This window comes from Corvus cornix, chromosome 20, assembly GCF_000738735.6.
Source record: "Corvus cornix cornix isolate S_Up_H32 chromosome 20, ASM73873v5, whole genome shotgun sequence".
Lineage (NCBI taxonomy): Eukaryota > Metazoa > Chordata > Aves > Passeriformes > Corvidae > Corvus > Corvus cornix.
In genome coordinates this window covers 1,533,716-1,546,746 of record NC_046349.1, presented here as the reverse complement: position 1 = coordinate 1,546,746, position 13,031 = coordinate 1,533,716, and the positions used below count along the sequence as shown (strand labels likewise).

The 13,031-nt window shown below is 47.1% G+C and overlaps 1 protein-coding gene across 2 annotated transcripts in view; it reads left to right on the top strand.

Moving 5' to 3' along the window:
• The first annotated feature begins 12,537 nt into the window (after positions 1 to 12,537).
• Positions 12,538 to 13,031, top strand: part of LOC104683781 (ubiquinol-cytochrome-c reductase complex assembly factor 1) — a 47,548-nt gene continuing 47,054 nt past the window's right edge. For both annotated transcript variants that reach the window (XM_039563399.1, XM_039563398.1), the window contains exon 1: positions 12,538 to 12,621. In XM_039563399.1, coding sequence (XP_039419333.1) covers positions 12,598 to 12,621 — 24 coding nt within the window. In that variant the 5' untranslated portion in view covers positions 12,538 to 12,597. The remainder of the gene's footprint in view (positions 12,622 to 13,031) is intronic.

Here is a 13,031-nt window from a genome sequence, read left to right as displayed (position 1 = left end):
TAGTTGACAAGGTGGTGATCAGCCAAAGGTTGGTTTTAGGATTAAATGATCTCAGAGGTTTTCTCCAACCTAAATGATTCTGTGATTCTCTCAATGTACCTACCAGGAAAAAAACCCCTTATTCTGAGGGCTTGGTGCAAGTAATTCTTTCTTAGCACTTGCCTGTCCTTCCCATGCTAGTGGCTTCCAGAGCTTTACTGAGAGCTCTAGCCCAGGAGCTGCTGAAGGCTTAGAGCAAGAGCAGGCTGCTGGATCATGGGATGAAACAATTGTCAAGGTTGGAAAAGACCTCCAAGATCATGGAGTCCAACCCTTAACCAAACATTGCCAGGTTTACCACTAACCCATGTCCCTATGTGCCACATCCACACATTTTTGAACACCTCCAGGGATGGTGACTCCACCACTGCCATGGGCAGCCTGTTCAATGACTGACCACCCTTTCAATGAAAAAATTGTCCTTAATATCCAACCTAAACCTCCCCTGGCATAACTTGAGACTGTTTTCTCTTGTCCTGCCACTTGTTCACCTGGGTGAAGAGACCAACCCCCACCTGGTGACAATTTCCTTCTCTCCTCAGTATCCTTTTCTCCAGGCTGAGCCCGCCCAGCTCTCTCAGCTTCTTCTCCTCACACCTGTGCTCCAGACCCTTCCCCAGCTCCACTGCCATTCTCTGGACACACTTCAGCCCCTCAATGTCTTTCTTGTCATGAGGGACCCAGAACTAGTCCCAGGATTCAAGGTGCCCAGCACTGGAGGATGATCCCTGCCCCGGTCCTGCTGGCCACACCTTTGCTGGTGCAATATTTCAGAAGCTCAGCAGAGGCAAATAATTTCTGACAGTGGCATTGAACAGCCAAGAACAGCAGTAACTTTCCCACAACACTGACTATGTGCTGTTGTGGGAGTCCAAACCAACAGAGGTTAGAAACCTGAGTCTGGATGATGAGGGACTTTCATTTATGAGACTTTCAGGTGGATCACAAATGCCTTTGCTGGGCCACAGGCACAAGCAGTCCGTCTTCTCCTCTAGCCATGTGCAGCCTGGGCTTAAAAGGTAGCTCTGGACTTTACAAAGTGCTTAACTTTGGCATTTTTGTGCTTTTCACAGCAGCCCTTGGCTCCAGCCGCTGATTCAGAGCACTAAAGTAAGCAGCTTCCCCCAGAGCAAGAGGGAAGAGCCAGGCCCTGGGAGAGTAAGCTGAAGTGTCTGTGCAGAGCAGGTACTGGTGACTGACACCAGGCACAGCGTCCCAAACAAGCCTCCTGGCTGGGCACAGCTACTGGTATTTGGGTCCCTCTGTCCTGCTGGGATTCAGATGCAGGCATGAGAGGATCTTACTGTCCAGGGAAAAAAGGAGTAGAGAGGCTCCTGTTAAACACAAGAGGCTCTGGGTTTGTTGGGGGTTTTTTATTGCCAAGGTGATGAGAGCTTGGGCCCAGTTCCTTTTCCCTGCTGCAGTTCTACCTGGCTAGGGGCACCAGGAGGGGAACACCCCATGCCTCCCACTGCTACTGGGAAAGTCACATGCCTGCCTGTGCCCCACAATACGAAGCTGGACAGCTTGCAAAGCGGGGCTGAGACAGACACCTACCCCTGTACACCCTTAGGGGAACAGCTGATCTGACCTCGAGGAAGGACTTAAAGTACATGCTTCCACATTTTACTGATTCCTTTTACTTCCTGTGTTCTTAGGTAAGGTTACCTAAGAAAGTTACAGCTGGTTACAGACAGCCTGGTAGTTCAGGAGCATTGTGAGAACAGCTGCTGGATTAATCAATAGACAGGCAAGAAACACTGAGTGTGAGGAAGGAGAGAGGAGAGAAAGAAAGGACTTGAGCAACTGGCAGGAGCATAAAAATATTTGATCAGTAAACTCCAGAAAATATAAGAAAATACAAGATGGAATCTTTCAGTGGCATAGAAACTTTAAACACAATTTGATTCTTTGGAATTCTAGAAAAATGACCTGCTCTTTATCTCAAAACACAGTGGAACTATCCGTCTCCCAAGACATTATAATATTTTTGGTAAGAGAAAAAGCCATAACAAATAATTCACTTCTTGCAACAGTAATGAAATATTCCCCATGCCAGTAAGATAAGAAAGTGATGACGAGCATGTGCTGGCATTGTCAGTGTTTTAAAACATTCAACCTGCACCAATAAGCCTACTGGTTTTTAATAAATCTTAGGATTTTGGGGAAATTCCAGAGGTTTGGGAGTCTCAAGAGAAAAGGAGCTTAATTCAGTACTTTAAAGGGTGGCTGTTCTGAACTGGCAATTATAAGCAAATTCTGGGGCTGTTGATACTGCATCTAATAACGTGTTTGAAGGATGGTAATTTAATTCACAGGTGATAAGGGCAAGAAGAACAATGAGGATCATTTGGCCCGATGAGCTCTGCTTACCCCAGGTAAAAAATTTTCCTTCTGAGTCCCTGAAGTGTCAGCTCCGTTTTCACAAAAATCAGAGAAGCAAATACAACTTTAGGAATGACTGAGAGGGAAATAGAGAATAAATGAGAAAACAATATGCAGCCACTGGACACAACTCTGAAACACTTCGGGATACAAAAGAGCTGGAGAAGGGCAGTAAGAAGGACGGGAAGTTTGGAACAGCTTCTGTGAGAGGAGTAATTAGACTGGAGCCCTTCCGTGAAAGGTGACTGGGGCAAAAAGGAAAAGTGGTGAGGACTAAGAATGTGAACTGGGAGCAAGTTTTCTCTCAAACAAGAACCACAGCGCACCAAATGAATAGTGGCTCAGGACAGGCTTGAAGCAAGCAGAAAGACACTGATTCCCCCAGGGTAGCCCAGCTGCAGAACTCCTGAGCACACCCTGGATGGGATGCTAGAATTTATGTATGTTTAAAAAAAAAAAAGGAAGAAAAATCCATTAAAAGCTGCTGACCATGAATGAGTCCATGGGACTTTCTAAGCCCCTGGTAGCTGGAAGTTCAAAAGCTCTGCCAAGAAAACCTTGCTGCACATTTGTCCTGTCTTTATTTTCTTTGTAGTGATCTGCTGTTCCCTATAGGAGATGAGCTCCATGGGATCCATGGTCTAACTTGGCAAAACCATTCTTCCATATGAAGCCCAAAACTCAGAGTAAACTGCTACAATGGGACATCATGGCTCAAACCAGTAGGACTTACCAGGGGTTGGCCAGTGTCCTGTTAGAGGAGCATGGCAGTCTGATGTGGTGCCTCTTTTCCCATCTATTTTTTTTTAAAAGCCTATTTTTAAAGTTCTGTGGAATTAAATGACGCTACGTAATAGCTGGGTATTACATATTTGGAAAGAGAGATTCAGGATTGATTTAAAGACCGAAAGTTTTAAAAAGCTCACCACATTCAGCTCTAAGCTAATTCTGGGAATATTAGCACTTCATTTTTTAATAAGCAGCTATTTCTACTTACTGTCCAGTTTCCACTTTGAATTACTGAATTGGCTTCTTTGTCTGCTGCATGAAAAAACTTACTCCCATGGGCATTGTTCTACCTGTGCAGACTGTGATGAATGTTTTACTCTTATTTTTTGTGGAAGGGGTTGATCGACTTTGTTCTGCTTTTACTGTGTACCTTAGTTACCAGATTTTTTTTTCTTGGGGTTTTCCTTTAGGCTCTCACTTCTCCAAATACTTTTAGTATGTAAACACCAGAACTCATTTAATGTTGCAGTAACAGTCTCATCAACACCACAGAGGCACTACTAACTTTCTACTTTTACTGGATTTTGACCTTTACAGTCTGGGGATCAGCTTTCCCTCTCAGCTCCAGCATCACGTTAGGAGTTCAGAATCAGCTTTCTATTATAACCAACCCTGCTTTTCCATAATCGCTGCTTTCTAATGAAAAGCTTTCCATTTTATAAGTTCTTGCCTCAGAGTTGAAAATCCTTGTTTACAGCTGAGTTAAAAACCAGTTCGGTGCCACTAAAAAGTCTCTGCTTGACATGATTTATGTAATTCCTGTTACTCATTATGAAGTAAAAGTTACTTTGCTTTTTAGGGTGAGGTGTTGGGACAAGTGAAGGTGGAACCTCATGAGCCCTGTCAGTGTCAGGCTTCAGAGCAGAGCCCAGGGTCCCAGGCTGGAGGGGTCACCACCATCCCACCTCCATCCTAGGAGGAGCAAGCTCCTCAAGAAGTCGTAGAAGAAGGATGCTGGCAGCATTCTGTACATCTGGAATGGTGAGGTGCTGGGCTTCAAGAGCTGGGCAGGGGACTGACAAACCCTCTGCTGCTCACACATATTTGCTAAAACCCTTTGTCCCAGGACATTCTCCAGACATTCCAAGGATGTGAAGATCAAGATGTGCTCTCTTTGGCATGGACTTAAAGTTTGCTTGACAGCTGCTCTGGACCGGATGCCTGATTCCTACAGATTTAGTTCTGCTGTCAGCCCTGGGAAGCACACGCTCTCAGATCGCTGGAGGAGGTTTGCACCTCCTGCTGTGAGTCCATACGGCGCCTCTGTAACCTGCTTGCAACCTGCTTGTAACATGCTTGTAGCCACTTATTCCTGGCAGAGGGCACATGCCATGCCAGCGTTCTCACCAATGCCATGCTTTCCCAACACAGTGCCAGCTGTCTTGAGGTTTACATTTTGGACACTGGGTGGTTGGTTTTTTTCTCCAGTGGTGCCCAGTGCAGCCAGTACAGACACCCCAGAGCAACATTGGCTCCCCTGGGCCAGGAGGAGTTGTTCAGGCACCCCAAGGGCTCCTGGGCTGCTGTGACTCACCAGCCTCCGAGAAGCTGTAGGAGTGCACTGCTGGACACAGCCCTTCTAATGAGGCTGGGCCTTATCCTTGTTCTTCTGGGATACAGGCAGTACACTGGCACTGCATGAGCCATCCTGTAGCTCAGTCCCTCAAGATTCTTCAGAGCAGCAAAAGCTTCTCCCTGCCACTGCATGCCCTATTCACAGCGTGGGGCTCTTGTTGGGAACCATGTGAAGGGAGGGAAGAAGGAATGACTGCTGGAAGGTGGTGGGGTGAGGGATGGTGGGGCCATTTCTCAGTTAGAATTGCTCAGTCTTTGCTAGGAAGGACTGACAGCGTGTCTCTGGTAGATTATCCCGGATAGCCAGACCTTGCCCCATATTATATGGTTTTCATCACAAACATAAAAGTACTTGGTATAAAACAGAAGGTCAGGAAGGTTTAAGACATGGTATATGAGAAAACATTTTCCAGATTTCAGCTTCCTCCAAGGTAATATGCAAGTGTAATTAAAACAGAACCTGGAAATATAGAGTACAGTACCCTATTGAAAGTGTGTTGTATGAGCTGAACTCCCTTCATTGATAGTTTTCCAAAACACACAGCTGCAATAATCTTTATCCAGGAGAAGGGAATAAATTAAGTCTGAACACCTCTGCATATAGTACAGTACAGTGTATAGCCCTGCACCCCATATAACCTCGGAGAGGTAATGGAAAGCTGAAGGAGGCGCAAGTGGAAAACCTCTCTGACCAGCAAACACTTTCTTCTTCTGAAAGCAGACAGATGGGAAGAAAAGCTCATGAAACAGAGGCAGCTTAAGTACTGGGATGTCTCGTTTCTGCTCAAGTCGTTGAGACTGTGCAGTGGCAGGGTGCCAAAGCACACTCCAGGTTTGACAGGTGGGGAGGGGAACGTCCTGGGCTTGCCCAGCAAACAGGGAGTATTGATGGCCAGCTAACGTGAACAAAAAGGAGTTTATCATATTTAACAGTAGCAGCAGCCACTAGGATATAAAAGCCTGGAAAAAGTAACCAGGTCCTATTTCTACTCCCCCTGAACAGTTTAGCCATGGAGTTCAGGTTGTGCTTGCCAGGCTTCACCAAACTCAGCGAGGTGCAGCACTGAGCCGCCTGTTCTGCTTCACGTCTGCTTTTCCTCCTGCAGCACTGGTGCAAGAAGAGGGGTAACTCCCTTCTGGAGACCAGAGCAAGGACTGCTTTGCACCTCTAGTACCTCCAGATCATGGAACTGATCTCCATACTTGCCAAACCTTTCAAGGTACATAGTGAATTGTAAGGATTGTACTTTTAATGAAAAATACATCTTAATTTCTTATTTTTAAATAGCATTTTTCCTTGGAAATGGCAACAGAAAAACATATGCACACTGACACCCCAAACGGAGTGGGGAGGACTAAGCACCTTTATATTGCTAAAATATAATTTACTTCCATTAGAAGTCCTTTTTCAGTTTGTAATGTATTCCTAAGGGTAGACTTGGCCTCAAAGTGTTCAGATTTACTCCATATGAAAAGGAGAAAAATTTTGCAAGAGTGAAGTATGACAAATTTGTTTATGAACTACCAGTTCAAGCTTAGAAATGCCCTTTTCCTTCAGCGACAGCCAGAGGCAGGAATCCAGTGAACCCAGGTTTCCCCGTGTGGTCAGATGGCCCCTCACCACACTGCTGGAACTCGGAGTTCTGCTAAGAGCAGTGCAGACACATCCAGGAAAGCTCTGGAAGAAGTCAATCCACATATACCAGTGCTCCAAGGTATATGTTATCACTGATCTGCACTTCCAGTCCTAAAGGAGTGCGTGAGACAGGATACAGTGCCAGATCCACACTGGCTCCAGTGGTACATACAAAGCCCTTTCAGAACCTGGAGCACTGGGAAAGACACTCATGTAGTTGTGGGGGCCAGCTGGCACTTCTGCACTATTGGCACAGAACCAGAATTAATAAGACCTGTTGGACTTGAACTGAGTTTTTTCTATTGGGTTTCTCTTTATCATGATCTCCACAGTATCCTGGAATACCCATAAGGACTATTTTCCCTCTTGTTAGCTAGAATGTCCCAGCCCTGCTTGTCCCTGGTAACATGGACAGATCCTCTTTCCTCACATGGCCATGAGATTCCTTTGACTTTCCTTCTGCAGAAGCCGGAACAGGTGTTCAAGAAGGGAAATTATTACAATTTAAAATCTTTACTTAGACAGGAATTCGAGAATGAGCAGAGGAAAGATCGAATTTGGAAGATTTGTACTTTTGCCCTGGTCTAAAGCTCTATTTGTTTTTCAGAAGGAGTGAGCTCCCCCCAGCAAATGTTGGGCTAACAACTGCCTTATCAAGATGATTTTGATTCTTATATGTCCAAGAAAAGAAAAATACAAGAGGCTGTTATGGGACTTTACTGCAAGATGGTCAGTTAACCTGCATAGTTAACATTTTAGAATATAAAAGCACAGGCCTGCATAAAAATGATCAGTCTGCTTTTCCATGTGAAAACAGGAAAAGCATGTGCTATGATAACATTCAAAATAAAATTATACGCTGATGGGGAATGAAGAGGACAGGAAGATCAAATATTTAAATGTCTTCATTTAAAAGTTATTTATCATTCCTTGTTAATTAGGACAAAAAAGGAAAGAGAGTTGTAGTAATGACCAGTGAACCAGCCTGGGAGAGGTTAAATGCGTAATTTCAGGACCACAGTAGTCCAAGGATCTCTGTGTAGTGTATGGAAAGTCTTTTGATAGTGGACAGAAATACCTAAATTACGAAAACACACAAAAAATTGGTTTCCTGGTGAGTTAGACACAGTCTGATTGCAGAGTGGTCTGCATGGAACATCATCCCTGCAGGAGAGGAGAAATTGGGGCAAGTAAAAATTACCAGGAGAGGTCATAAAGGTGCCTGTGTCTGAAGCCTGAAAAGTGGAAAATCCACGAAAGATTTAACCTGGAGATTCCAGCTTAGATGTGTGTGTTAGCAATAGGATCCTGCAATTCCTCACTCCCTCCCTTCAGTGCCTCTGCCCCCCGCCAAACTCGAAGTCTGTGCTCATTGCTGTCTCCATGTGCTGGTGCCCGATGAGTCTCCTCTCACTCTCTGCATGCACATACATCCAGCCTTACCACTGCATGCGTCAGCACTTTCAAGGAAGGGTGTTCTTCTGTCCGTCTTTGTTTTCCATTTCTCCTTCACTTAAACTCTTCTGGACTGCTTTCTCCCAGTCCTTGATTTGTGGCCCCTTATCTCCTCCCTGTAAGAGCTGCTCCCTCCAGCCTCTTGGAATGGTAAACTCAGAGGCACGTTTGCAAGTAAGAGAGAAGACAGGATTGAGGCCAAATCAGGAGGCCCATTAAATATAATGTATTAATCAATGAGTTATTATTATAAATAATAAGAAATTTATTTTAGCATTTATTATATACATTAAACATCATCATATCCTTTTTGATCCTTCTTTTCTGTTCAGCCACATGAACATCTGAGGCCATTGCTGATGTTCCCCAACATGTTTCAGCAGATGACAGCAAGTTTCTCAGCCTCTTTAGTGGCCTCAGGTGACAATCTCCCAGGAAGAGGAGAATCTTCCACATGAAAGATTCATTATCTCAGATATAAGATCCATGTAGCTGTGGAGCTGCCCACTAAGCAGAGCTGAGTGGAGGAGCTTAAGGACAGCAAAAGGGTATGTAATGGGGAATAAATTGCCAGTGCTCTGACTGAGGGAATCCCATCAGAACTGAAACTGAAATTGAAATTCAGGTCCACAGCCAACTGTTCTGGCTTCATGTCCCATCAGAGGCTTTGCTGTTCTGCTCCCTCAGGGAGCTGTGTTCAGACAGACTGACAAGGAAAGGACTTGGTGCTACATGGAGCAGTGACAGGCAGAGGAATCTTAGGTGGGACAGTAACTTTCTCCAACTGAAGTGTGTCAGAATCCTTCTGTGCATCATTAGGTAGGACTAACACAAACCCAGGTGAGTGTCAGTATTTATCAGACACAGCTCTGAGTCAGGAAGTGTCCACTGTGGTGGACAGACCATGTCACGCCACTGAGAGACTGCTGGTGGCAAGAGCCTTTTCTCTGCATGACTACACACTGTAGGGCCTCTTGAACATTGTCATTTTTAATGGCTGTAACTTATTAATGGCAAAGAGGGTTCACAAAAGTGTTATCATTCCCCTCCATCACCTTCCCATAAAAAATTTGCTGTCAACAATGGTATTTAATATTGCTTTGAGTGTAGTGCACAAAGGGCAGCTTAGCCAATAGAAAGCAACAAAACCAGCTTTAACCTTCCTGCCTGGAATTTGCCACAGGCACAAGAACAAAATGAAATGTAGCATTTCCCCAACAGAGATCCCACAGTTCCCTGCATTGTTCAACATCCTGCCTCGTGTCAGAACAACTTGTTCACTAAACACCTTGTCAGACACAGTTAAACCCCCTTCAGCAGATAGCTGTGGGGAGTCAGAACATCTCGGGAAAGACCTGCTGCAAGCACAGGGATCTGGGATGCCTGTGGATAGGAAGTCCAGACAGGTGATTCCATTGGTCCCCCGAGGCCTGATATTTAAGAACATATGAAAGATTTCTAAGGACTACTGTGAAGTTTCAGGGCCATTAAAGCAGCTGCTACTGCCCTCTTGAGATGCTGACATCCCAGTTAATGTGCTGGGAAAGAGAGGAGGACAATATTATAGTTCCCCAAGCCCTCTAAGCCAGCGCTCCTGACGACAGCACAGCCTTGCTCCCTGCCCCAGCTGCTGCTGCTCACATCTGCACCAGCACTGAGTTTGTGAGGTGATGTGGATGTGATCCAGATTCAGTCTAACCTGGCAAAACAAGCCAGCTCGGTTCACCCCGTCGGGTCACTGCTCAGGCTCACTCTGAGGCCTCATGAAAGCTGGTGCCAGCAGCAGCCAGGAGCAGGGAACACGCAACAGGGACAGGTGGGATGTCTCTTGGCAGGGAATATGTGGCAGGGACATGCAGGGTGGCTCCTGGCAGGAGCATGTAGCAGGGACAGCGGGATGGCTCCTGGCAGCAAGGTGCTGGCTCTGGGGGACTCTGGGTGAGGGACTCTGCCATCTTCTCCTGGTACTATCCCAGTGCTAATACCTGTACAGGCTCACATTGATGCTTGGGGCAGCCAGGATGGCCTTACCAACCTCAGCCACGGGATCTATGGCTGCTTCCATGCCAATCTCCCTGCTGCCCCGGGGCAGAGCCACCATCCCCCAGGACATGGCTGACAGCAGCAGGCAGGCACAGCTCTGCCACCTCTGCCCCTCCCAAACCAAACCCCAGCACAGACCTGGAGCCTCCCATACTGTTGCAAAATGTGGTATATGTTAAGATTATCTTAAGTTAGGATGTTCTTTGGTGTAAGGTCTTTGTGTACTTTCAAGCCTAATGGTCAAGAAAGGAGACCCCGTCAGTGGAACATCCTCTACCCATGGACATCCTGTAACTAACAAGCTTTAAGGATGTCGTAAATCAAGATGCTGGTATATGTCTATGTCTACACTGCTGACCTGGCAAAGTACTCAAGGTGCATGTATCCTATAGGTGAACTATGTTCATTGTAACACTAAAAAATCATGCCTACATGTCAAAAAGACTCCTGGGTTATGTAACTTATATGGAAACTACTAACCAATCCTAACAGAGGGGCTGTACTTGGGAAGTTACTAACTCTGAATTTCTGTGTCTAAAAAATGCTGCTCAAAGTCTGCTGGAGCATGCTGGACTTCTGGAAAATCACCAAGCACCCAGGCTTGCACAACCCTGAAATAAATAATCTTGCTGACCTTTACTTCCATTGGGCAGACGATCATACACAGCACCAAGAGTAGAACTAGATGCTTCCATTCTCAAGGAAAGGTGGTGACATTCACATGCAGATCCCAGTTTGGCATCAGGAGCTCAGCTCCAAGGTTGAACATGTCCAGGGATTGCTACAACGCAACAGGTTCCAAGAAAGAAAGGTCTTGCTGGCCTTTGCCTCCTGTTGGGCAGCCCATCATCTGCACCTGGAACACAGGGGCTACTTGCTTTCCTTTCCATGGAAAAGCACTGTCATTCCCATTCAGGGGCCCATCACCAAAATTTATGATACCATCTCCAATACTGAAGACATCTGAGGATTGCTCACACACAAAAGGTGCCAGGACAGAAAAGTCTTGCTGGCCTTTACCACCACTAGGCAGGTGATCACCTGCAGCACCAACACGAGGAATAGGTGTTTCCTTTCCCAAGGAAAGGTGCTTTCTGGACCCCACCTTTGCAATTTGGTGGCAAAATTTGTTCCAAAACTGAATAGATCTGGGGATTGCTCCTACATGAGATGTGAGAGGTCAGAAAGCTGTTGCTGGCTTTTACTGTTGAGGAATAAATCTGCTCCAGATAACTCGGCCTGCAAACTGAAGACTTCAATGAAGACTGAAATGCAGATTGAGCTCAGGGTGGGAGCCAGGAGCTGCCAACCTTTGGTTAACAAAAGGCACAAAGACAGGTCCAGGTGACTGAACACTGAGAAACATAGCAGGAGCCAGGGAAGTGGATGGACACAGAGAGGCCGACGGGAGCCAAAGACTCAGGAGGAAGAGCTGAGCACACTTTGGTGTGATTGGACTGTGAAGGGATAAAAGCCCAGGGGTTCAAGGTCCCTCCCCAGAGGGACCGGCTCGAGCTGTTTCTGTGTTCCTGCGCCGTGAATAAATTGTTTTGTGGAATGAGACGTGTGAGACTCTGCTATGGGAAGCCTGGTCTGACTGTGTGAGAGTGGGGAGAGTGCAGGGAGTCAAGGGGGGCACCCTTCGGGTCACTTGAGCCGCCCACTGTGAAGCGGCTTCGGTTTGAAAAAAATGAATACAGAAGCTAAATTTTTAGCAATATAATATTGAACATTTATTAGTAGAACAAAGGCAAATCACAGCTCTGGGGCGCTTGGCAATATTGCCAGAGGCGCCCTCCATTCATTTTACTGTGGACTTAAGGACTCTCTTAAACTGTTACATATTCATTAAGGCCAGAAAGTCATTTACACTTCACTCAACTTTCCCCCCTCTCCGGTCTCTGCCCCTTCCGCCAGCACGCCGCCGCCTCGGTGCTCTGGATCGCTTCAGAATTGAAGGCAGGCACCCCCCTCCGGTGCCTCCCCAGTCTCCAGCCTCATTTGCAGCTGCCAGTTCCCGTGGGAGGTGTGAGTTCTGATGGGAGAACAGTCTTCCTGGGATGCATGCGGTTTATCTTCTTTGTTTCTCTAAGATGTCTTGGTTCCTGGCTCTGTGGTTTCTCAACTCAAAAGACATTTATTACCATGTGTTTATTAATACATTTCTTAAAATATTACAACTATTTCGAAGTTACAATTTACCCTAATGGTAAAATTATGGTTTCTACTTAACTACATTTTACCTTAACACTGTTTCTACATAGTACATCATCACTTATAAATGTTAAAATCCTGTATGCGAAAGACAACATCTATCATTCACTCATTTATCACAGGTTCCAGCAGTGAAAGTCTCTGACCTTTGGCAGTGTGACTGCCAGGGAGTCACAGAATGGTCAGAATGGGAAGCTTCCTTAACACTGACACCCATGGGCAGCCTATAACCTGCGCTTTAAACACTGGGGAAAGGTGCTCTCCTTCCCGTGGACACACAATTACATAATTACTCTCTCGGGCGGGTCGTTCTCGGCTCGTCGCACGCCGGGGAAGGATCCCGATGCTGTGGGCCAGCGCCGCGCCGCACGCCCGCCTCACGCCGCCTGACGCCGCCATGCCGCCCGGCGCTTCCCGCGGAAGGGGCAGGGCCGCGCCGGCGGAAGCGGCGCCGGGGACTGATGGCGGCGCTGGTGCGGGCCCTGGTGAGTAGAGGGAGGAGGGACGGAGCGAAGGAAGGAGGGGGGAGAGCGCTGGTGGTGAGGGGGCGAGCGGCGTGTGGAGCCGGGGCTGTGCCCGCGCCGCCCCTGTGGCGGCCTCCCCCTGCAGCCCGAGGGGTGTCAGCAGGGGCTACTCCCGCTTCCCGCCCTGTGGCCTCGCACCCCATGTCTGGCGGAGCAGCGGGTCGAGCGTTTCCCGCGGAGTTTGTGTTTGCCGAAGGGTTAGTGGGGGGTTGGAGCGTGTTCAGGGATGGGAACGGAGCTGGGGAAAGGGCTGGAGCACTAGGAGCGGCTGAGGGAGCTGGGAGGGGCTCAGCTTGGAGAAAAGGAGGCTCAGAGGGAATCTTCTGGTTCTCCACAACTCCCCGACAGGAGGGTGCAACCAGGTGGGGTTC